Source organism: Miscanthus floridulus, chromosome 18 (assembly GCF_019320115.1).
Source record: "Miscanthus floridulus cultivar M001 chromosome 18, ASM1932011v1, whole genome shotgun sequence".
In the NCBI taxonomy this organism is placed as follows: Eukaryota; Viridiplantae; Streptophyta; class Magnoliopsida; order Poales; family Poaceae; genus Miscanthus; species Miscanthus floridulus.
Window position 1 is genome coordinate 72,006,037 of NC_089597.1, and position 25,565 is coordinate 72,031,601.

General features: G+C 42.1%; 2 protein-coding genes across 2 annotated transcripts; both read left to right on the forward strand.

The window, feature by feature from the left end:
- The first annotated feature begins 3,868 nt into the window (after window positions 1-3,868).
- Window positions 3,869-15,709, forward strand: LOC136524380 (alpha-glucan water dikinase, chloroplastic-like). Its single transcript, XM_066517778.1, has 33 exons — window positions 3,869-4,164; window positions 4,337-4,647; window positions 4,765-4,806; window positions 4,891-5,000; window positions 5,080-5,158; window positions 5,230-5,321; window positions 5,417-5,600; window positions 5,703-5,936; window positions 6,015-6,353; window positions 6,430-6,537; window positions 6,632-6,730; window positions 6,810-6,944; window positions 7,047-7,144; window positions 7,224-7,358; window positions 7,575-7,737; window positions 7,863-7,952; window positions 8,059-8,244; window positions 9,811-9,873; window positions 9,957-10,019; window positions 10,099-10,158; window positions 10,332-10,484; window positions 10,603-10,686; window positions 11,324-11,500; window positions 11,578-11,684; window positions 11,865-12,078; window positions 12,164-12,267; window positions 12,864-13,002; window positions 13,131-13,256; window positions 13,866-13,976; window positions 14,071-14,169; window positions 14,409-14,675; window positions 15,164-15,279; window positions 15,359-15,709. The coding sequence occupies exons 2-33, from the start codon at window positions 4,423-4,425 to the stop codon at window positions 15,561-15,563; spliced, it is 4,407 nt and encodes a 1,468-aa protein (XP_066373875.1). The 5' UTR covers window positions 3,869-4,164; window positions 4,337-4,422; the 3' UTR covers window positions 15,564-15,709.
- A 349-nt stretch (window positions 15,710-16,058) lies between these two features.
- LOC136524384 (chaperone protein dnaJ C76, chloroplastic-like) lies at window positions 16,059-17,708 on the forward strand. Its single transcript, XM_066517784.1, has 5 exons — window positions 16,059-16,375; window positions 16,610-16,796; window positions 16,880-16,986; window positions 17,076-17,307; window positions 17,400-17,708. Exons 1-5 carry the CDS (start codon window positions 16,115-16,117, stop codon window positions 17,531-17,533), a joined length of 921 nt encoding a protein of 306 aa, XP_066373881.1. The 5' UTR covers window positions 16,059-16,114; the 3' UTR covers window positions 17,534-17,708.
- The last annotated feature ends 7,857 nt before the right edge of the window (window positions 17,709-25,565 follow it).

Sequence of the window (25,565 nt, forward strand, 5' to 3'; positions counted from 1 at the left end):
ATCGAGGGGAGGCCAGCGGGCCACCTGAGTCACTCTCCGGAACGACTGGGCATCTATCGGTAGGCGGGTTAAGGAGCAGTAGAATGTTACATGAGGGCTATGCCGACCCCGTTACGAACGATGGACTCGGATTCCGCTCGAACGCATTCGTTAGTGAGCTCACCGAGCGCGTCACTCGAGCCATCGAGGCAAGCGACGTTAGCTCAGCCCATTCGGTTGCGGAAACCGTGGACGGGGTAACACACGGAACTAGACCAACCCCTGCCATCACCGCCGTGGAAAGGTTTGTATGTTGGTTGTTTGAGATCCTTCGCAATTTTATTGGACTATCGGGTTTATATGGGCCCAAGTATGATGGTTTAATCGCTTCAGTGATTGCTATTGTACTTGTGCTCTTATAAATTGGACGGTTCTGTGATACGTGTGAGGGAACTGGATGGTGACACAGAACACGAGAGACAATGATTAGACAGGTTCAGGCCACCGACTTGGCGTAATACCCCACGTCCTGTGTCTTTCGGTGGGTTGTATTGCGTATGATCAGATCTACCGTCTAGGGGACCCTGCCCCTTCTTATTGCTCAGGAGGGATAGGGTTACAAGGAAAATATCCTATTTGGTATTACAATATCTTATTGTAGCCTTGCTGTGCACGTCGATCAGTCCCGTGTGCCGCACGCCTTGATCTTGTGGGCTGGGCCACCTCTGATGGTGCGGTCCATGTCTTGTCCTATGGATACCGGGGGTCATACCCCCACAGTGTTTGGCATGGCTCCTCCTGAGGGGCTCCTTTGGAGGAGCCACAATTTATGGCTCTACCAAAACGGCTCTGGCTCCTCTGTTTTTTACTAAAAAATGGCTCCATAAAACGTTTGGCAGGACTCCTCTTGAGGAGCCAGAGGCGGAGCCAACCAGAAGGCCAGCCAAACAGACCGAAGTATTTCCTCTCGGAAAAAGGCAACGCCACTGCCCTAGATGTTCTATCACATCAGTGAAAATAATATCCCCCTAAATAAATGTACATATAGTTTCTTGAGGAGACAAACTTTTTAAAATTTGATTAGAAATACAAAAATAGCATGAATATTTGTATTTTTAAATAAATTTATTATGAAAGTATATTCTATGCTCAATCTAATGATGATTATTATATATAACAAATATTAGTATAATTATATATTTGGTTAAACTCTAAAAATTTGACTCTTTAAAAAGTGAGATGTGCATTTATTTGGGATGGATGGAGTAGTTTCTTTGATCATTGTTTGACTGATGATGGTTTTCTACGGCTAATAAGCCGGCTGAAGCTGATTTGTTGTGAAAGGAAAACACTATACCATAGTTGATAAGGTAGACTGATAAGTTCAAGCGACCGTATTGTAGTGTCATCACTGATAGTTCTTCCACGTTTTCCTGAATGCGTATATATAGTTTAATTGTCCTACTAATCACACATTTTAACTTTAGGATGATACTATATTTTCTTTGCAATGTTACCTTTGCGTCACACTTGCTGCATCACTTGCTTTTTTTTATACTAGTTTCTAGCTCGCCAGCCCGTGCCGCCGGCACGCCGAACAGGTGCTGCACTGCCTTCCACCGCACACGTCGCCGCCGCTCGTTATCCGACCCGTCCCGGGCCGGCACGTGTGCTTGCATAAGCGCCACGCGAGCCATTTTGCCTCAGCTGCAGCTGTTTGCCTTCTGGCCCAGATGTCAGGCACGTGGGTTGCGGTACACATGAAGACGTGGTGTTCGTCGGCCGGATCCCCAGTCGGGCTCGGCACTGCCTGCGTTGGATCTCGTGTCGGTTTTGCTTTCCCCGATAGGCAGAGCAGTACCGCTGGTTGTTTTGTTTGAGAGAAAAATATTATTTTGGTGTAAAATTTTACGATCGTTTACGATAAATCACAGCCGAATGAACAGGCTGCAGATAGGTAGCGTAGTCATTGGACTTTTCTTTTCCGCATTCTTGGGCATGTTGTCTGTGTGGACAATTCGGGCACGACGCAGCAAGTCAGTAAGCCCTTGTTTAGTTGAGGGGAAAGTTGGAATTTTGCTACTGTAGCACTTTCGTTTTTATTTGGTAATTAGTGTTCAATCATGGACTAATTAGGCTCAAAACGTTCGTCTCGCAATTTCCCATCAAACTGTATAATTAGTTTTTTTTTCATCTATATTTAGGGCTCCATGCATGTATCGCAAGATTCGATGTGATAGATACTGTAGCACTTTTTTGGAACTTTTTTTGCAACTAAACACGGGCTAAAGATTCAACACAACCCAACGCTCACACCCCAATGGTCTCATGAGTGTGCATTTGTTCCCTCGGCGCCAGCATCTATCCACGTGACATCTTTCTTTCGTGTTCTCCATCTCTATGCATTTGTTCATTTTCCTTGTTATACGTCAGTTATTTTATACTCTCTTTGTCCCAATTAAAATACCTTTTGAAATCATCAGAAGTCAATTTTGATTAAATTTATAATTTATATAAAATAAATTAATATTTACACCACTAAATAGACATATCATAAATATATTTTACTATGCATCTAATTACGTTAATTTGGTGTCATCATAAATATTGATTTTTTCTCCATAAATTCGTCTAACTGAAAATTTTGATTCAAGATGACTCTAGAAGTTGATTTATGGCTTGTTTGTTTCCGCTTCTATTTGACTTCATGCCAGTCAAAAGACAGAAATTGAAACAAACAATTTGACTTTGAGTTAACTTTTGAAAAGCTAGAAAATTGACCTTTTGAGAATGAATTAGAATCTGAAAGACACATTGAGAGCAATTTTTCTATTATTGAGAAGCTGAAAATTCATAACTAACTCAATAAGAAAAAACCAATAGCCAAAGGCCAAAACAGGCTCTTAAAGCATCTCCAAGAGTCTTTCTAAACCTCACTCTTTAAATAATCATTTAGAAAATCATTTGCATAAAAATTATTTTCTATATTTTTTTACTCTCCAACAATTTTCTATATCTCGTGCACATTCTAGAGAGCTATTCTCGTCTTTTAATTTTGTCTAGCGAAAAATCCGGAATAAAAGATGGTTATATTTGGATAACCATTTAGAGAAGCTATTAGATGTAGTTTTTCTTCAAAATCTCTATTCCTAGTATTTAGGAAGAGGATGGAGAGTCACTTGAAGTTGCTCTTATCTAGGGCCCGAGCCACGTAGGAAGTATAAATCTAGCAACGATGCATTTATATATATGCAAGCAAAGTCCAGATAAGCTAAAATGACAATGACCAAGGGCCAGTTTGGATACTAAATTTTTTGGCAAAACGCTACTGTAGCGTTTTCGTTGTTATTTGGCAATTAGTGTCCAATCATAGTCTAATTAGGCTTAAAAAATTCGTCTCGTGGATTTCGTCTAAACTGTGTAATTAGTTTTATTTTTTATTTATATTTAATGCTTCATGTATGCGTCCAAAGATTCGATGTGACGGGGAATCTTGAAAAATTTGGTAATTTGGGGTGCAACTAAACAGGGCCCGAGGGAGAAGCAAAACTTTGAGGTGTCAAAGCCTCGGCTTGGTTGGTTTAATAAGGACTTAAATGTGCAACTTTCGATGGCTATTCAGGAAGCTAAAATGGATAACTATAGTAGTTTTTATTTTGATTTTGATGATTGATATAAGAAGCTCCAATGGATTTGCATGTGCGTATGTTGAAAGATTTGTTTGATTCTGTTGCCATATGCTTGTCTGAAACTGAGATAAAATTAGGGGCATCGGAAAAATATCTGATTGGCATGTCTTTCCATTGATGTTGATGGTGCCACTTTTTTCAGTGCGCTGAAAATGGTAGAAATAGGAAGGGAGAGGATGCGAAATAGGCATTAATTTGGCACTCCCTTGCTGCCTCGAAGCGAGAAGATAATTACGTCGCGTCGCTTAGCGTTGCGTCCATCCACGCCGCTCTCTGTGCGCACTCTTCGGGAACGGGACAGAGGAGAGAGAAGCGAGCAACGAGACGCTGCGCTGACGCCCGCCCCGCCCGCGCCCATTCCTCCTCCCACTTCATCTTCCTCCTCCGCAGCCCCCGCTTCGCCTCTCGCCTCCTTCCCAATCCTCTTCTTCTCTCTTCGCTCTCTCGGAGCCATGCATCCATCCTGCTAAGTGCTAATATAGCATATATAGCATCGGTGAGTGCGCGATGGCTTCATCTTGCTGATGATTGTGTTCCTGGCCTCTTGATACTCCGTCCGCGCGTGCGCTGGCTTGATCTTGTCGATTCTTGTTCTTGGCTGCATTCCATTTCCACTCGTTCGCTTTCTTGCGATAATGTCTGCTTCGTCTTTTTTTTGTTACGCGTAGAAAGCGAGTGAGCAAGCCGAGCAACAGCGGCTGAGATTCGCTGCAACGTCGATATCAAAAGCGTCCGAGCGGTTGAGATTCGTGCCATGACCGGATTCGGTGCCGCGGCCTCCGCAGCGGCGGCGGAGCGGTGCGCTCTCGCGATCCGCGCACGGCCCGCGGCCTCCTCGCCAGCGAAGCGGCAGCAGCAGTCGGCGTCCCTCCGACGCAGCGGCGGGGGCCAGCGCCGCCCCACCACACTCGCTGCCTCCCGCCGCGGCCCCGTCGTGCCCCGCGCCGTCGCCACGTCCGCGGACCGCGCGTCCCCCGACGTAAGCACCTCTTGTCTGCTCTATGTTTCGCCGTTGGGCCATCATCAGCTAATGCGCTACCACTGTTTGGCAATTTGCCTGCTTCATTTTCCTTTCTTTCCGTTGCTCTTATCGCAGCTTGTCGGAAAGTTCACGCTGGATTCCAACTCCGAGCTCCAGGTGCGACCGCGGGATTCCAGGTTCATTCACCATTTGCTACGAATTTTATCTCTATAACACTATTGGTGCATTGTGTGGGAACAGGTTGCAGTGAACCCAGCGCCGCAGGGTTTGGCGTCAGTGATCGGCCTGGAGGTGACCAACACAAGCGGTTCCCTGATTCTGCATTGGGGAGTCCTTCGCCCGGACAAGAGGTGAGAGGCACTGCTTCTCTTGCCACTTTTATACATTCTTTTAGATTGAATTTGATATACTTGAGCTCCTTGGCTGCAGAGATTGGATCCTCCCGTCCAGACAACCTGATGGAACGACAGTGTACAAGAACAGGGCTCTTAGGACGCCTTTTGTAAAGGTCAGTCGTCTTGCATCAAGGATCTTTGTGCTACCTCGGAACAGTAGTTACTAATGTCTATAACTGTGCAGTCAGGTGATAACTCTACTCTGAGAATTGAGATAGATGATCCTGCGGTGCAAGCTATTGAGTTCCTCATCTTTGACGAGACACAGAACAAATGGTAATACTGCTGTTTGGATTACTGTGTATCACTGCTTGAGTGCTTGTTTTTTTGAATGCACAAGATATCAACCATCTGAACTCTACGTTGGACAGGTTTAAAAACAATGGTCAGAATTTTCAGATTCAGCTCCAGTCTAGCTGCCATCAGGGTAATGGTGCATCTGGTGCCTCCTCTTCTGCTACTTCTACCTTGGTGCCAGAGGATCTTGTGCAGATCCAAGCTTACCTTCGGTGGGAAAGAAAGGGAAAGCAGTCATACACACCAGAGCAAGAAAAGGCAAGCTTTTAGTACTAAACATTCCATCGTCCATCTGGAAGGAACTTGATGCACTAAGTTATTAGTTAACTAAAAATAGGTAGCTGTTGCATTTTTCTCCAGGAGGAGTATGAAGCTGCACGAGCTGAGTTACTAGAGGAATTAAGTAGAGGTCTTTCTTTAGAGAAGCTTCGAGCTAAATTGACAAAAGCACATGAAGCACCTGCATCAGATGAAAGTAAATCTCCTGCATCTCGAATGCCCGTTGATAAACTTCCAGAGGACCTTGTACAGGTGCAGGCTTATATAAGGTGGGAGAAAGCGGGCAAGCCAAATTATCCTCCTGAGAAGCAACTGGTAATACATTGATTCAACAGCGTAAAATAGCTTGTTGGCTTAACGCTTCATGGAGGTTCTTATTTCACAATTTGCCAGGTAGAATTTGAGGAAGCAAGGAAGGAACTGCAGGCTGAGGTGGACATGGGAATCTCTATTGATCAGTTGAGGCAGAAAATTTTGAAAGGAAACATTGAGAGTAAAGTTTCCAAGCAGCTGAAGAACAAGAAGTACTTCTCTGTAGAAAGGATTCAGCGCAAAAAGAGAGATATCATGCAACTTCTCAGTAAACATAAGCATACAGTTATGGAAAAGAAAGTAGAGGTTGCACCAAAACAACCAACGGTTCTTGATCTCTTCACCACGTCTTTACATGAGAAGGATGGTTGTGAAGTTCTAAGCAGAAAGCTCTTCAAGTTCGGTGATAAAGAGATACTGGTTAGGATCCTTGACAGCTTGTTTGCATTTCCCGCCCTTGCTTCCACCAAGCTAATTAAGCTTCTTTCTTCTTAAGGCAATTTCCACCAAGGTTCAAAATAAAACAGAAGTTCACTTGGCAACAAACCATACGGAGCCTCTTATTCTTCACTGGTCTTTGGCAAAAAAGGCTGGAGAATGGACGGTAAAACTCCAAAATCTTTTCCATTTCTTAAAGCTGCAAGCAGCTGTATTAAACACTGTTATCAGTGCCAATGCAGTGTTATTTAACTGTGCAGGCACCTCCTTCAAATATATTGCCATCTGGTTCCAAATTGCTAGACAAGGCGTGTGAAACTGAATTTACTAAATCTGAATTGGATGGTTTGCATTACCAGGTGGAACTAACACCGTCAACTTGTTATAATTCCCTCTTTATATTAGCCGTCTTGCCATCTCAAGGTTCTTATTGTCCAGGTTGTTGAGATAGAGCTTGATGATGGAGGATACAAAGGAATGCCATTTGTTCTTCGGTCTGGTGAAACATGGATAAAAAATAATGGTTCCGATTTTTTCCTAGATTTCAGCACCCGTGATGCCAGAAATATTAAGGCAATTGCTTTTGTCCACTTTACCTTGCAAACTTCATACTGCTTCTTCTGCTTCGACTGTTTTACAGTCTCTTACTTGTAAAACTCTCCAATTTGTTCTTAGTTAAAGGACAATGGCGATGCTGGCAAAGGCACTGCTAAGGTGTTGCTGGAGAGAATAGCAGATCTGGAGGAAGATGCCCAGCGATCTCTTATGCACAGGTCAGGCACTAAAATATCCATAACCATATGACTGCCTTTTACATGGAAAGTTCTCCTAAACTACTTCTTTCTTCGACAGATTCAATATTGCAGCAGATCTAGCTGACCAAGCCAGAGATGCTGGACTGTTGGGTATTGTTGGACTTTTTGTTTGGATTAGATTCATGGCTACCAGGCAACTAACATGGAATAAGAACTATAATGTGAAGCCACGGTATATACCTGTTTTTTATTATTTACTTTACTCTTTGTTTAAAAAGAATCAGAAATTGCCCTTTTCTTTTGACATGCAAACCTAATTTGACTGTTGGTCACCATAAATGACAAAACAGAATACAATTAATAGTTGTAGAATATTGTATGGATACAAACAAAAACATAACTCATTTGTATATTGTACGGCATCTCATAATGTTCAATAACGATGCAGTGAGATTAGCAAAGCACAAGATAGGTTTACAGATGATCTTGAGAATATGTACAAAACTCATCCTCAGTACAGAGAGATACTAAGAATGATAATGGCTGCTGTTGGTCGTGGAGGTGAAGGTGATGTTGGTCAACGCATTCGTGATGAGATATTAGTAATACAGGTAAAACTGATGGTCCTTGGTGAATATATAGTTATTTTCGTTCATTGCTTTGCTGAATTAAGCAGTTGGTAGTGCTCATCCAAAACATAGACATTGTTAACAATAAAATGCTTGGTGTGCTACAGAGAAATAATGACTGCAAAGGTGGAATGATGGAAGAATGGCACCAGAAATTGCACAACAATACAAGCCCAGATGATGTAGTGATATGCCAGGTATTGGATGCTTAGAATTCTTTTCTTGAGCGAGGATGCTTAGAATTCTTAATACTGTAAACATTTAGGCTTTGAGATTTTGATGGTTTCGTCTCTCCTTGGGCAGGCATTAATTGATTATATCAAGAGTGATTTTGATATAAGCGTTTACTGGGACACCTTGAACAAAAATGGCATAACCAAAGAGCGTCTCTTGAGCTATGATCGTGCTATTCATTCAGAACCAAATTTCAGAAGTGAACAGAAGGAGGGTTTACTCCGTGACCTGGGAAGTTACATGAGAAGCCTAAAGGTATGTGACACAGTTATTCGTTTTAAAAAAAAACTATATGGTTCCCTCATTTTTAGATTTCTCTGCTTGATGATATTATTGGAAAAAAAAACATCCCATCTCATATGTCATTATATCTAAAGAAATTTCCAGGGGCTAACTTTTGTGTTCTTTGCTGAGGCATACTCATTCAATTGCATAGCTGGCCAAGTTAACATAGACATGTGATGTTTATTTCTTGGAATCTTAATTTCATTTATATCATTGTGATCCTGCTTCTACAGCCAGTGCAACAAGAAGCTTACCTCAGCTAGCCACGCCAAGTAGGTCAACCAGTTAGCTGCTTGCTATTTTGCTTGATGATTAAGTTAGTGAAGGGATCAGATAAGGATTGTTAGGGGTTTGTTCCAGTTTGGTTTATTAGGATATTAGTTAGTGCTACCCTTGCTCTATAAAAGGGGATTTGCTTTTCTTGAATAAAGCAAGTAGAATTAAATCGAGTCCTTCGCCCTCTTCGATTTCTACCTTGCTGTTGCAGCCATGCTGATGTGGTCTAGGGCCACATCCTCTTGTCGATCATACCTATGGCCTAAGTTCTAATTCACTCTAAGACAGCCAAGCTAGTGAGAATATATATGATGCCGTTCCCAATTATGCTAATGCAAGATTTTCTTATGGCTTGCCATTCGAAATAAATGCTGGACAGCAGATAGATCAGCACAGAGAGGCCTCTCTCATCCAGGACAAGTGTGTGCTATGTGACCAAGATGAAGAATCAGTCCAGCACATCCTCTCCACTTGTGTATTTGCTTGACAGTTCTGGTACGCCTTGGTCTTGAAAGAGTTGCACCCCGATTCAATGAATTGAGATTTGCGGATTGGTGGAAGAAGACAAGTCGGAAGATAGAAAAGACAAGGAAAAATTGGTTTAACAGTGTTGTGATTTTGGGTGCTTGGACACTTTGGATTCAGAGTAACAAATGTGTTTTTGATGGTGCCTCTCCTTCTCTCAGAGATGCTCAATAATACTTTGAGGAAGAGATGAGGATGTGGAGTATGACTGGAGCACGAAAGCTCCAAGAGTTGGTCGGTCTTCCCTAGTAATAGGCGATTTCTCTTCCGTTCTTTTGTTGCAACCTGCCCTTGACATCCTGTTGGGTCAAGGGGTGGTTGGTATATACACATGACTTCTTTTTGGGTTAAGGGTGGTGTGTGTTTCTTTTGTTGGGCTGTTTTTTCCTCTCTATAATATATAAAGATGCGCAGTTCTCCTGTTTCGAGAAAAAAAATCACTGTTTGCCTAGTGGAGTGTCTGGATCGTCCATATGACATTTAGATCCTAATTGAGACCCAAGTCTGGCGTCTAGGAAGTATGGATGTGCAATTAGAACTTAGACTCTGATTAGTTAAGATTAATCACTAGTCGTGAAGTGGTCGTTTGTCTAGTGTGTAGATAAGACTAGTCACGTTGTACCTTTTTTTGTGACAAAAAAGAATACATGCATTTACTCATCTTTTCTGTGATTGAATGTTCTTTCCCTGACATAATGTTTGACTAGTGCTATTCTGTTTTTCTCATTCTGTTAGGCTGTGCATTCTGGTGCTGATCTTGAATCTGCTATAGCAACTTGTATGGGATACAAATCAGAGGTATCATCCTCATCCCTGTTTGTTCTGCTACAATGCTTTATATACCTGTGCTCATGTCTAATGAACTAACGTTTTCGATACAGGGTGAAGGTTTCATGGTTGGTGTTCAGATCAATCCAGTGAAGGGTTTGCCATCTGGATTTCCTGTAAAAATCCCTCAACTTCTTTTCTCAAAACATGTACTTTCATAGTTTCTTACATTTGTGACATTTACTGCCTGTATAGGAGTTGCTCGAATTTGTGCTTGACCATGTTGAGGATAAATCAGTGGAACCACTTCTTGAGGTCAGTGATAATAGATCCAAGTTCATGATTTCTAATAAAACAAAGAGCAGATGCTAGGATTCATTATCTCAATTCAAACAACTAGATCTCCATAACTGACTGAATTCTTTAGTCCACCCATTTTTGTGGTTGCTTTGTGGATCAGTTATTGACAACAAATTGTTAACTTTTAGGGGCTATTGGAAGCTCGAGTTGAACTGCGCCCTTTGCTTCTTGGTTCGCCTGAACGCATGAAAGATCTTATATTTTTGGACATTGCTCTTGATTCTACCTTCAGGACAGCAATTGAAAGGTCATACGAGGAGCTCAATGATGCACCCCCAGAGGTTGGTCACACAAATATTGCTATAGAAGACATTATTAAATGCACCTTTTCCCGCATCGCATGTTGCTTTTAGCTTATCCAAATGCATTATCTCATGATGCCCATTTTGCTCAATCCAGAAAATAATGTACTTCATCAGTCTTGTCCTTGAAAATCTTGCGTTTTCAATTGATGACAATGAAGACATCCTGTATTGCTTAAAGGTACACTTCGACTCTTTATCATCCAGAAATACAAAGATTTTTATAGTGGTTTACATTATTTTGTAAATTGATAATCAATTGTTTATGTAGATCAGACAGCCTCTGCAAATTTCATTTTTCTTGTTTTCTATTTCTTGTTTCTTTACCATGTGCCTTTCTTAAAAATGTTTTCTCCAAAATCTCTAGAAAAATATTCATATCATGCCAAAATTTGCTAACGAAAACATGCATACAGAGAACTATTAAGTAACACCATACTGCTGTTGAAATTCTTACTTTGATCACTGCAAGTAAGAGGGGAAATGTTATTTGCCTCAGCATGGTCACTAACAATTAGTGTATGAACTCTGCCCTATATATTTTGATACTGCATTTTAGTGACAGCTATTAATTTTGCAGTATTATGAATTTACATTTCATTTTTTGTGTACCTTTAGCATTTTTTTGTTATTCGGCACATTAAACACATGGATGGTCAAAGTTTCAACTGTTTGAATCACATGGATACAGAAGTGACACTTGTTTTACGATGGCATTTGTGCTATCTGGAAACAGTTGTTTGTTTGAACTTATTTGTGATTCTATTTTGTGATGCTTAACAATGGTGATGTTGTCTAAATGTTTTTTTTTCCTGAAGGGATGGAACCAAGCCTTGGAAATGGCTAAGAAAAAAGACGACCAATGGGCTCTCTACGCTAAAGCATTTCTTGACAGAATCAGACTTGCCCTTGCGAGCAAGGGAGAACAGTACCATAGTATGATGCAGCCCTCAGCTGAATATCTTGGCTCGTTACTCAGCATAGACCAATGGGCAGTGAGTACTTGATAGAAATCAAACCTAATGTTCCATTTGCTCATCAAGAAATTAATAGTAGATATCACTTTTTTCAGGTCAGTATCTTCACAGAAGAAATTATACGCGGTGGATCAGCTGCTACTCTGTCTGCTCTTCTGAACCGATTTGATCCTGTTCTAAGGAACGTTGCTAATCTTGGAAGGTAAAAATGTAAAATCTATGACTGCTGTTGAACTTCTTTTACATTGTCTCACCGGTAAATGAACGCATAATTCTAAAAGTGGTACTAGTGACCCTCTCCACAATTTTATGTGAACCACAGAAATTAAATCTGATAATATATTCTATTACACTGCACCTGACATCTGGCTCCTGATAACAGTTGGCAGGTTATAAGCCCGGTTGAAGTATCAGGTTATGTGGTTGTGGTTGATGAGTTACTTGCTGTCCAGAACAAATCTTATGATAAACCAACCATCCTTGTGGCAAAGAGTGTCAAGGGAGAGGAAGAAATACCAGATGGAGTAATTGGTGTAATTACACCTGATATGCCAGATGTTCTGTCCCATGTGTCAGTCCGAGCAAGGAATAGCAAGGTTTATTTTCACAGTTATGTTGCAAGATTTCTCAGATTTTTTTTTCTTGTATTGATGTTGACATACCAGCTTTTTCCTAATGAAGGTACTGTTTGCGACATGTTTTGACCACATCACTCTGTCTGAACTTGAAGGATATGATCAGAAACTGCTTTCCTTCAAGCCTACTTCTGCAGATATAACCTATAGGTACTTGAGGTTATTTGAACTTCATGTCTAATGAAGCTAGGTTATAAAGGCTAATAACTAATTCTTTTTTTAATATTTCCTTCAGCTTAGTTCATTCATTTGGTAACTTAGATGCATATATATTGATATTTTGAAAGACAATTTTGGCTTGTTTTTCCTAAAATATGCAGTGTATCTTTGCATTAACAAAGGAAATTGAAAAGGCACCACACAAACACACTACCACAAAAACAACACACTTGCAACACCTACACTAACTAGGTCCAGGGATTCCAAAGTGCAACACTGAATAAAAATAAAGAAAACAACTAAAGCAATTTTTGGTTTGTTATTAATGACATACAGGATATGTCTTTAGGGTTAATATAATCTTCTTCTGTGTAAAGGACAAGTGTCTATATACCTGTCTAATTATCACCGTGTGTTTGAGAAAAAAAACCCTTCATACTTTACACAATTTATATGGTCAAGCTACACTTGATGGCACACCATCAACTTGGACAGTATCTGACTGAGTGGTCCCATGTTACCAACATTTCACAGCCAATCTGGAATTATCTGTTAGATACTCACATCTCATATCTTGTATTCAATAGGGAGATCACAGAGAGTGAACTTCAGCAATCAAGTTCTCCAAATGCAGAAGCTGGCCATGCAGTACGATCTATTTCATTGGCCAAGAAGAAATTTCTTGGAAAATATGCAATATCAGCCGAAGAATTCTCTGAGGAAATGGTACATAATATAAACTTTTGCATAAGGAGTTCTTTTCATTCATAAGAAAAACTTGATGAAACCAGCTGTTACTATGCTGGTTTTCTTTTCTTTTGGCCTTGTGCTTACGCTCACATTTCTATTTTCAGGTTGGGGCCAAGTCTCGGAATATAGCATACCTCAAAGGAAAAGTACCTTCATGGGTCGGTGTCCCAACATCAGTTGCAATACCATTTGGCACTTTTGAGAAGGTTTTGTCAGATGGTCTTAATAAGGTCAGTTGGTGGTTCTTTGTTGACATTATATACTTGAACAATAGCGCTATATTTTTGTTGGAGAAATCTGTTTCTTCTACATGTTTGAAATACACTATTGGGAAGATATCAATGTGCACTTCAATGCCCACCAATTTCTAAGGGGCCATTTTGGTATTCAGAACACCAATGCATTTTTTCCGAGCCTGATCTGTAAGTAGCGTCTTCAGTAGTATGCATTTCATAGCTTATATTCTCATTCTACCATGAACTCTAATTTGCTAAACTACATATACGCTTGAAATAAGTTATGATCTACCTAATATTATCTTTGATGGTAAATGACCCTACCATGCTCATTGGAAGGTGTCTTTAGACAGGAAACAGAATTGGCCATATCAAAGCAAATGATAACAAGAAGCCTCTTCTTAGGGATTTGTTGTGCAGTTTGAACTAGTGTCCCCTCCCCTTTTTATTTCTTTTGGATCCATTATCCTTGTTCTGTCTTTTTCTTGTTTCTTTCTTTTTGTTTTTCTATGGTTTCCTTATAAATAAAAAATATCAGTAGGGGACCCTCTGCTGTTTCATAAAAAACGATCTGCCTTATATTCAATTGTTCTTTTATGGCAGGAAGTAGCACAAAGCATAGAGAAGCTTAAGATCAGGCTTGCTCAAGAAGATTTTAGTGCTCTTGGTGAAATAAGAAAAGCCGTTCTTAATCTTACTGCTCCTATGCAATTGGTAAGATATCTCTATATGCTTATATTTGTTGCAGTTAAGACTTAATTATGACATTAATCTTTTTATTTCATGTATGCCTTATTTTGTGTTTCAGGTTAATGAGCTGAAGGAGAGGATGCTAGGCTCTGGAATGCCCTGGCCTGGTGATGAAGGCGACAAGCGTTGGGAGCAAGCATGGATGGCTATTAAAAAGGTACCCTCATCTACAATTAATACTAGTAATTGATCAAAAAGTTTCGGCATATCCTTGTAGGTCATTTGCTTAGGAACACCAGGAACTTTTAAGTTGTACCTCTTTGCCTTTATTCGTGGGGTCATTTGATCCCACAGATTGTAGATAGACCGATTACAAATAAGCAACATGCATGGAAAACTGAATGTAAGAAAATATTTTCCAAGTATGATCATTGGATATCTCAATTTCCTTTATAGGTTTGGGCATCAAAATGGAACGAAAGAGCATATTTTAGCACACGCAAGGTGAAACTCGATCATGAGTACCTTTCGATGGCTGTTCTCGTGCAAGAAATTGTGAATGCAGATTATGCTTTTGTCATTCATACTACAAACCCATCGTCTGGAGATTCTTCTGAGATATATGCTGAAGTGGTGAAAGGGCTTGGAGAGACCCTCGTGGGAGCCTATCCTGGTCGTGCTATGAGCTTTGTTTGCAAAAAAGATGAACTTGACTCTCCCAAGGTTAGTTCTTAGGAAATTGTCTTATGCTAGGCTAATATCATGCAATCTGCTTCAGTTGGGAAGTTGATGAATTTATTATATTGGGTGTTGTGTCGTTCTCGAAAATTTCAACCCAAAAGTATGGGAATTTTCTTACTTATAAAGTAGGCTGCATATGAATGTTAAGGGTATTAGTGTAATCTCCTAGACTAGGGAGATCACACTAACACCCTTGACTATTATACCTTAACACCCTCTCTCAAATGCAACATGAAAGTAATAGCGTTGCATTTGGAGAGTTGGTGCTATGCACTAAAAAAAAGAGACTAGGGAGATTACACTAATACCCTTAGCAGTGAACATACTTTATACATAGGTAAACTGGTAAATAAATGTAGATTAATTGGGGAAATTTTCATGGTCAATAGGTTCCCCAACCAGATTGCAAAATTGCTACTAAGGATATCATTAACCTGGTTTGCCAGATCTAATCTGTAGCCCATTTGTAGTTACTTGGTTACCCGAGCAAGCCAATTGGTCTCTTCATAAGGCGATCGATCATCTTCCGTTCCGACTCCAACGGCGAGGATCTGGAAGGTTATGCTGGAGCAGGATTATATGATAGGTTAGGGAAATCCCTTTCTTGAATATATGTTAAGGTGCTTATTGGCTTGGAATGACAGATAAATTGTTTGTTTCTTTAGTGTACCGATGGATGAGGAGGATGAAGTTGTACTTGATTACACAACTGACCCTCTTATAGTAGACCGTGGATTTCGAAATTCAATCCTCTCAAGCATCGCACGGGCTGGCCATGCCATTGAGGAGCTATATGGTTCTCCTCAGGACATCGAGGGAGTAGTGAAGGATGGAAAAATCTATGTAGTCCAGACAAGACCACAGATGTAGTATGTATGTATGTATTAGCTAGCTCAATAAGCACTGTTGTACGCTTGTATGGTTGGGACATATGGGTGTTATGGCATGTATAGTTGTATGCCTAGATGTACAACACGTGTAAACTCTGATATATATATGCTGAAACAAGCATTGGTCCTGTACTGTGGTTTGTAGATTTCATTGTGACCAATAAGTGTACTTCTATGACTAGGAGTCTTTGAAAATGAACATGTTGACTTATTGGGCTATATAAAATTCACATATTTACTTGTGCAAATATTTTCTAAACATTTGTAAAATGTAACTAGCTTCTCACGAGTTATACCGGTTAGAGCAGTGTGCTCGGGGATCTCCCCTTGCCGGTCCGTGTTCTTATCATTTCCCCCTGTGGTCGAGTTTTCTTTTGTTGAAAAGTGCAGAAATTGAGAAAGTTCCTGCAAATATCTACTCTATGAAAAGGACAGCTATTTGGAAATATCTGCAGCAAATATCTGAACAGAACTATCCCCAGTTGCTGGGGAAAACCAAAGACAGAAGGAATAACCACAATCCATACAGAAATGGTAGGGTTCTTCGGCACCTCTGCTGTATCTGATCACTGTCATTTGCTACCAAGAAATGGATCAGTTCACCATGAACTGATTAGACCACACCATGACAGACCACGAGGTGTGATCAGGTGCTGCAGCACAGCAAGGGGAAGGACCAGGGATTATTACTACCAGGTGCTGGGTATCGCAGTTCATTCCACACCTCAGGAAATCAAGGACGCTTACAGGAAACTCCAGAAGCAGCACCATCCAGACATTGCCGGCTACAAGGTGCATCCGTTTCCCTCTTCCTCATTCTACCATTTGCTCTTCTATTCTTCCGTTCACCCCTTTTTCTTCCATTCATAGTTTGGGTGTGCCCAAGAAAAGAACAGCTGCTAGTTTTTTTTTTTTTTTTTTTGAGGTTTGCTAGTTTTATTTTGACAGCTTCTAATATCAATTTTGTTCTATTCCGTGCTAATTTTCTGAAGCTAAAATAGAAGAATTTGGGATTTGAATGCTCAGGGTCATGACTACACGCTGTTGCTGAACGAGGCATACAAGGTTTTGATGCGAGATATTTCCAGGCATGCTGATGGAAGGGGCAGGAGTAGAGTGGGGTTAGGAGTCGGTTACACTGGGGACGGATACAGTTCTTGGAATGGGCCTGTGAGAAGTCAAGCTCTCTTTGTGGACGAGAACAAGTGCATAGGTACCTACCCAGCATCAATTTTTTTTTTGTTTCATTGTAGATGGCCACGAATACACACTAACTACTGTGGCGCATCACAAAAGGATGCCGGGAGTGCGTGCATCATGCTGCTAGGACATTCGCCATGGACGACGTTCTCGGCAGCGCACACGTGGAGATCCAGTTTGGAGACCTGGAGCAGCAGATTCAGGTCGTTTGGTTGTTTCCTGACCCGACGCCGACAGCATAGAAATCACCTAGTGCTTTGCTGATTAATTGAATTATGTTGTGCAAGGGCAGCTGGCCGTGGAGTCCTGCCCCGTGAACTGCATCCACTGGGTTGAGAGCCATGAGCTGCCTGTGCTGGAATTCCTGTCCCGTCCGCAACCAAAGGAAGGCCATGGCATATTCGGCGGTGGGTGGGAACGGCCCAGGAACGTGTTTGCAGCAGCCAAGAACTTCGCCAAGAGACTAGAAAGGGAGGAGCAGGAACTGGAACCGGATCAATCCACCAGCTCCAGGAGCCCCAATGGTAAAATGAACCAAAATATCTGTCTCTTTACTTGTTCCTGCAAATGAGCTTCAGAAACATACAAAGTTCCATCTGTTTGAACTTTGTTGCAGGGGATGCAAACTGCGAAGCGGAGACGGAGGCGCAGGCCAAGGCAAGGCGCCGTGCAGGGGAGGAGCTCAGATGGAAGCCCCTGTTTGATGCTTGGAATGGGTTGATAGGCTGGAGGAAACCTGCAGAAAGTTGAAGAGAAACTCAGCTGGCAGCTGAACCCATTGTAATATTTGCAACTGCAGAAATCATGAATGTGCTGTGGACAAATAGCAGCAGATGGTATAGCGCTTGGTGCTCCAGTCGTCGATGACCGTTTGTGTTAAAAACACACTTATACAAACTAAACGTGCTAGTGCTACAATCAACCACTCGGTCAACCCTGTCTAAGGGAGCTAGTGTCGGTGGGTGGTGGAGAGGGAGGGACATAACAATCAACCACTCGGATTCAGCCCGTCTAAGGGGAGTGTCGGCATATTTCAATGCGAAGAGTGGGTGGTGAAGATAAACGTTGGTTGAATATGTTGATCGTTTCAGTTGATTCTTGTTTGCACCCCAATCTATCTTCAACTCACAATCTATCTTCAACTCACCGATTCCTTTTTGGTTGTTAACATATGCCCACATGTTTTTAAGCAAAGCATATGCGGGTTTAAAAACACATGACAATTATAACAATGATGCTGAGTTCATTGACTATTTTTGTTCTAAAGGTGATATATACATCAGCCATACTATTCTAACGGTCACATGTGTATATCAACCATCTTTAAAGAAGCTCTAGGCTTCTTGCTAGATTCCTTGCAACGAGCGCGTCAAAACTTGTTGACGTCGGAAGTCATCCGAATCACACATCAGTAGGGCCTTAGATGCACCCGGGGTCGCTATGGACCGAAGAACACAGTGAGAATGTCACTCTTTCGCGGTGAAGAACTGAGAGGTTTACAAGTAAACCACCAAAGGATAACCAACGTGCTTGCGTGACGAAGAACCGGCTAGTTTTCAGGTAAACTAGCAAAGAAACCGTTGAAGCTCTCGTCCGGGAGGGACCCCGTCAGGGCAAGGACGTCGCTGGGTTGCCCTAGGTCGGCCAGCAAGCCTAGGGCGCCATCCTTGTCGTTGGATCAAGGGATAAACATCATTGGGGTTGGAGAAGGGGGTAAAAGGGTTGGAGTAGAGGTAGTAGATTGATTTGCATGACGATTGGATAGATGTGAACTCAATCGGCCATGATCCTCTCATATATATAGAGAGAGGTGGTCTTATCCCAGTATGAAACCTCTCCAAGACTTATTTTTCAAGTTTTCCACGAGTTTAGAATAGTTCAGATCGGAATCCAAAAGGCCAGATCTGAACAGGGTTTTTAATTAGGTCTGTTGGAAGTTCTCACCTCCGTCGGAACTTCCGAGAGTCGGAACTCCCGACCTTTGTCGAAACTCCCGACGTGGGGATAACCCCTGGTACCCGAGTAGGTTTTTTCAGGCTTCCCGGAAGTTCTGACACCTATTGAAACTTCCGACAGTCGAAACTTCTGACTTGGGTCGGAACTGCCGACAACTGAGCAAACTTCTCGAGAGCATAACTCCATCCAGACTCCAAATTGGACGTTCCATATATGTTTTTGACCATCTCAATGAGAGGAACACAATGATGTAATCCGTTTCATATTTTGACAACTTCACAAAATGGACAATTTTGGTTGTCAACATATGCCCCCTGTTTTTAAGTGAATGATGCATGAACCTGAAAACAATTAATCAAACAAAACCAAACAACGACGATACCCCTCTCATCGGATGCTCATCGACTAAGGGCGATGTATACATCGGCCATTTTTGTTCTAAGGGTGATACATGTATCGGCCATTGCTTGGAGAGTGCTTAGGCTTCTTATCAAACACTTGGAAAGTACTTTTTCAAATACCTCCCGTTGATTGCTCTTGTGAGACGTTCACCTTGCAATGTCTCTAGCAGATAGGAATTACCGAATATGACTTTGATCACTTTGTAAGGATCCTCCCAATTTGGTGACCACTTGCCAAACTGATTGCTCTTCGATGTATGGTTTTCCACATTACTTCTCCCACTTGAAAGGATTTGCTTTTGACTTTTTTGTTATATGCCTTGGCAACTCGATCCTTGTCTTTCTCTATTTCATTGAGACCTTTTAATCTCACATCAGTCACCTCATCGATATTATCCATCATCAAGTCATAATACACAACAACAGATAAATCATCTTGTTTAGCAAGCCTATATGCATCCAAATTCACTTTGACGGGTAACACGACCTCTTGATCATATACCAACTCAAAAGGAGTAACTTTTGTAGCACTATGCCTTGAAATGCGATGTGCCCATAGAGCTTCAGACAAAACTTCATGCCACCTCCTTGGATTTTCTTCAATCTTCTTCTTGATAAGCTTGATCAAAGACTTATTACTAGACTCAGCCGACCATTAGCTTGAGCATAGTATGGAGATGAATTGAACAACTTAATCTTATATAATTCGGTAAATTCCCTCACTTCCTTGGACACAAATGATGTCCCTTGATCGGTAGTTAATGTTTGAGGGATGTCGAATCTATGAACAATATGCTCAGTGATGAACTCAATTACCTCCTTATGTGTCATATTCTTCAAAGGAACTGTCTCGGTCCACTTTGTAAAGTAATCCATAGGAACCAACACAAAATGGTGTCTCTTTGAAGACGGGGGATGAATTTGGCCAATAAAGTCTAGCCCCCAACCATAAAATGGCCATGGTTTGATGATAGGATGAAGCATAGCAGCAGACACAAGCTGAATATTTTCAAACTTCTAGCACTCTTCGCATCCTTTGTAGTAACGAAAGTAATTGGCCATCATAGTAGGCCAATAAAAACAGGCTCTATGCAATAACCACTTCATCTTTGGGGCCGATTGATGCGTACCACAAATGCCTTCATGGATTTCTCCCATAGCCACTCTTGCTTGATCAGACCCAGGCACTTAAGCAACAAGTCTTTGGCATTTCTCCGATAGAGCTCATCATTATGCAACACATATTTGAATGCGCTCCGCCAAACACTTTTATCAATTCTAACATTTGGATCACGTCAATGCAACAGAACCGTCCAATTTATAAGAGCACAAGTACAATGGTAGCCCGCAAGCGATCGTACTATCATACTTGAGCCTATATAAACCCGGTAGTCCATCGAGTACCATGAAGGGTCTCGATTCATCGCCAACATACAACCAAGATCATACATGATTCAACATACATGCCACATGTTACATAGAGTTCACAAATATGTTGCCTTACATCAGAGTGCGATTAAAGTTATTACAAACCAAGTTCAAATAAAGTAGTAGCAGAAGCAAAGTAGTTTTTAAACCAACATCTCACACCATTGTTCAAATACTTGCCAGTCTATGATCACAACCCACAAAAGCATCATAGATTAGATATATAAATAGAAGCGCCTTGTCCGGGGCCTACTCCTCGTCCATAGCGGGACAGAAGCAATTCTTACAGTAGCCATGAAAGACTGTGTTACCTGCAACAAGTGGGAAATAAACCCTGAGTACAAGAAGGTACTCAACTAGACTTACTCGCCATAAACCAAAAATAAAGTGACTCCAAGGATCATGCAAGGCTTTATAAGTGGAGCTAGCTTGACAACATTTTGCATAAAAGCTACTAGTTGAGCTATACATTTTATAATTCGGTCATCAAGTTAGTTAATTATAGCTATTCATCTATGAATTAGCAACTAACCTATGCCAAACATATGGTATATCAGTAGTGATAGAACAATAGTAACCATAGCAATTTATTATATCATTCTCAGAACCATTCCACTTGCCATTATCACTACGGTAGAAGGAAGCTCAGTCAAGTTTCTCACTATCTGGGAGAGACAGCGATTCGAATCGATTGCAACTAGCTGGGAATTTATTCCTAACACAAACCTAGGTCTACCAGCCATGATAGCGTTAGGTCACCTTTGGTACAACTTAGGTACACATTTCGTGGGTTCGATCAGCGACGCACAATCAGGGACTCTACCAGTTGCCAGGACGATTAGGACTACCCTGCCCTTAGGCTCATGTCTGGCTCTCCGCACATCCTTACTACCTCTAGTGTGCACACTTTGATAGAACGAGGCCTGGCCTGAGTTGAGCTACTCAGCTTCATGGTCGAAACGAGTTATCTGGCCAGCTAAGTGAGAGGCATGCGTTCAAAATGATCGAGGACCAACAATGATGCGGTCCTTAATCGGGGTAGACAGATTCACATGAGTTAACTTACAACATAGACTCTGTTCGGCCTCGAGTTACAACATCCTATGGTTCTTTTATACGATAGCAAATATAGCCAATTGTGGTTCAGTGTCCACCTATATCTCGCAGGTGACAGGAAATCACCCGACTTCTACCCGCGGTCAACGGAGGCGCCGATAGTTTGGCCCCGTGGTCAACGGACCCCATGTGTCAGCGACACAGGAGCAGGGCACGACGTTTGACCGGCCATATCTTGCCAACGGCGAGGACACTAGCGGTGAGGTCGCCACTAACGTGCTTCGCTAGACACCCCACGTTGACTGGTACCCGTGATTGACTCAGCGCATCACCAGAGCAACCTCACCGGCAAGCATGGTGGCTCCACGGCTGCGCGCGGTGGCAAACTTGCCGTCTCTGATGATGACACGACCAGGTGAGCGTGGCTACAACGTCAGGATGTTCTAGCGGAGCTCTAGGGCTAGGTTATGGCCATGGTGAAGCAACGGTGAGCTCTGGCCACATGCATGGCAGCACAATGACGCACAACGCACGTGGTGGCGCCTGCCATTTTGACGAGATGGTGGTTGGTGATGGGTCTCCATCTTTGGTGATGGTGCTAGGGTTAATGGAGATGTGGAAACATGCGCTAGAGGGGGACGACGGGACCTAGTCAGTGCCGGCCACGGTGAGCTTGAGCTCGTGGCCATGATGGGCGCGCTTGGTGCGGTGGCGTGTTTCCACGCGGCGGCAGCGGTAGGGTGGTTAAACCGACTACGATGTGAGCTTCTATGACCTAAGGCGATGACGAACCATGAGAGGAGGTAGGAGGAGTAGTAGAGGGCTGGCCACAACGAGCTCAGAGCTCGACAGCGCTTCGTGGCCATGGCAGCGACGACAACGTGCAATGCAGCTTTACCTTAGCTCGAACGATGACAATGGCAGGTCAGGGAGGTAGAGCGACTCACGACGAAGCTATGCATGTGATGGATTAGATGGAGGTGCGGCGGTGGTGGCGCACGAGCACGGCGGTGGCGACGGTGGCACGGCTCGACAATAGCGAGGGCAAGAACGAGAGAGGCAAGGCGAGAGAGTGGGAATGGGAGAGAGCAGCAGCTGCGCCTCCCTTTACTCCCTCTGCTAGCCAGACCGATCGGGCGATGCCAGCGAGCGACCGCCACATGGCGCACGCGGCCTGACAGCGGTCAGCCACGACGCGCTCGATCGACCGATTCAAATTGGCCGTTAGGCCGACTGACAGTGCCACTTTGCACCTCTATATCTCCTAATCTAGTTCGAGGTTAGCAAAAAGTCTAGTAATAGAAATTGCTAGAGCTATAAGAGATATATAACTTTGCTTTTGAAAGTTTTGTCTAATTCACGATGGTTTTCAAACTATAAAGCTCTAGAGTAGAGCACATGGAAACTAAAATCAGGTTTAGACTTAGAAAAATTTCTAAGTCTAGAAACAACATTATATTTCTACTTTGGAGCTATTTTTGACTATGTTAGGCACTGAATTAGCTCATGGCCCTAAAACAAAGTTTGTTACCCATGTCAAGAACTATAACTTTTATTAAGGGTGAACTGCCATGCAAACACTTTGTGCTATAGTTCAACTTTGGTCAAAGTAGGATCGTGAAAAATGACATTACGAGTAAACTAGGACTTAGAAGCAAAATTGGCCCATGTCATGAATACAAACATTGTTCCATTTACCATCCTAGATATGTCTAAGGTGTTTTTGTGATCTCACAACCATTTCTTGCATTAGTCACACATGATCACAAGCATATGCATGTATATAAGCAGCATCACATGTGATAAAGATAGAGTGAATGAGTTGAAACTTCATATGCTCATGCTCATGAATGCTTGGATGGTGCTTGTGCTCATGAAATGCAAGTGCCAATTATATGCGTAACACTGGGGTGTTATAGCCCCTCCCCCCTTATAGAAATCTTGCCCCGAGATTTGGATGACCTACCATTTTTCATAAAAGGTGGGATAAACCTCACGTAGATAATCCTCTCGTTCCCAGGTGGCATCTTGTTCGCTGTGGTTATTCCACACCACTTTGTAGAACTTGATGACCTTGCTCCTGGTGACTCTTTCGATTTCTTCCAAAACTTAGATCGGTTTCTCTTCATAAGTCAAATATGATTGGAGCTTAGTATTGGCTGGTTCAATGGCTTCATCAGGTATGCGAAGGCACTTTTTAAGTTGAGAAACATGAAGACATTGAATATGGCTCGCATCTCTAGAGGTAACTAGAGCTTGTAAGCTACCCTTCCACTTCACTCAATGATCTTGTATGGGCCTACATATCTAGGTGCTAGTTTTCTTTTCACCCCAAACCATTGCACCTTTTTCATGGGTGATACCTTGAGGTATATGTAGTCACCCACCTCAAATTCGATAGGTCTTCTTCTCTTGTCGACATAACTCTTTTTCCTAGGCTGAGCGACTTTCATATGTTGTTGGATAATACACACTCGCTCTTTAGCTTCCATGACAAAATCAATGCCATAGTATCTCCTCTCTCCGGGCTCAACCCAATTCAAAGGAGTTCTACATTTTTGACCGCACAAAGCCTCAAAAGGAGCCATCTTGATGCTCTCTTGATAACTATTGTTGTAGGAAAACTTGGCTAAAGGTAGCCACTTTTCCCATGAACCCTTAGAAGAGATCACACATGCTCTCAACATATCTTTTAAGATTTGATTTACTCGCTCAGTCTACCCAGAGGTCTGAGGGTGATATGCTGAGCTTCGAACAAGGTTGGTACCTAACTGCTTGCGCAAGTGCTCCCAAAACCGAGCAGTGAATTGAGATCCCCTATCTGACACAATTGTTCTTGGTACCCCATGCAAGCGTACTATCTGAGCTATGCATATTTCTGCATACTGATGCGGTCGATAGTTTGTTCTTACGGGAATGAAGTGCGCGGACTTGGTCAGACGATCTACAATTACCCATACCGAGTCAAAACCCTTTTGAGTGGGTGGGAGTCCAACAATGAAATCCATGCTGATCTCCTCCCACTTCCATCCTAGAACAAACAAAGGTTGGAGCAATCCAGTAGGCTTCAAATGATTAGCTTTGACTCTACTGCAATTATCACACCTAGCGACTTAGGCGGCGATCTCTTTCTTCATCTTGGTCCACTAAAAATGGGTTTTCAAATCTTGATACATTTTGCTACTACATGGATGGATGGACAACTTGGATGAATGAGCTTCATCTAGGATTTGATTTCTAAGTTCGCGGTCTTTCGGTAGCACTAGTCGGTTTTTGAACCATAGCACACCTCTTTCATCCAACCTGAAATGCTTGGTTTCCTATTCCTTCATCTTTCTCTTTATGTGAAACACACCTACATTTGTCTTCTGTAGTTTTATGATTTTTCTCTCAAGTGAACAACTAATAGTGATGTTGTGTAGCACAATAGGATGCAATAGATTAAACCCATTTTCCAACAAGGCTTCTAAGGTGTTACAATCAGATTTCCGACTAAGAGCATCTGCTACAACATTGGCTTTTCTCGGATCATAGTGCACTTCCAAATTATAGTCCTTAATCAGCTCTAACCATCTACGCTGTCTCATGTTCAGTTCAGGTTCAGTGAAGATGTATTTGAGACTTTTGTGATCAGTGTATCTGTGACATACATTCCCCAACAAATATTGTCTCTATATCTTCAATGCATGGACAACTACGATAAGCTCTAAATCATGGGTAGGATAGTTGACTTCATGCCTTCTCAACTATCGAGAAGGCTATGCAATAACTCAACCTTCTTGCATAAGCACACACTCTAAACCTGTACCCGATGCATCACATAACACATCAAAAGGCTTTTCATTGTCGGGTTGTGCCAGAACAGGAGCAATGGTTAGCAAGGTTCGTAGAGTGTGAAAAGCAGGCTCACACTCTAGAGTCCAATCAAACTTTTCATCCTT

Bases quoted from the DNA above. Each gene is read 5' to 3' on its own strand.
- LOC136524380 (XM_066517778.1), top strand. From the start codon at position 4,423: ATGACCGGATTCGGTGCCGCGGCCTCCGCAGCGGCGGCGGAGCGGTGC. The intron at 8,245-9,810 runs GTATGTGACACA...TCATTCTGTTAG, and splicing joins GTTACATGAGAAGCCTAAAG to GCTGTGCATTCTGGTGCTGA. The intron at 10,485-10,602 runs GTTGGTCACACA...TGCTCAATCCAG, and splicing joins TCAATGATGCACCCCCAGAG to AAAATAATGTACTTCATCAG.
- LOC136524384 (XM_066517784.1), top strand. From the start codon at position 16,115: ATGGTAGGGTTCTTCGGCACCTCTGCTGTATCTGATCACTGTCATTTG. The intron at 16,376-16,609 runs GTGCATCCGTTT...TTGAATGCTCAG, and splicing joins CAGACATTGCCGGCTACAAG to GGTCATGACTACACGCTGTT. The intron at 16,987-17,075 runs GTCGTTTGGTTG...GTGCAAGGGCAG, and splicing joins ACCTGGAGCAGCAGATTCAG to CTGGCCGTGGAGTCCTGCCC.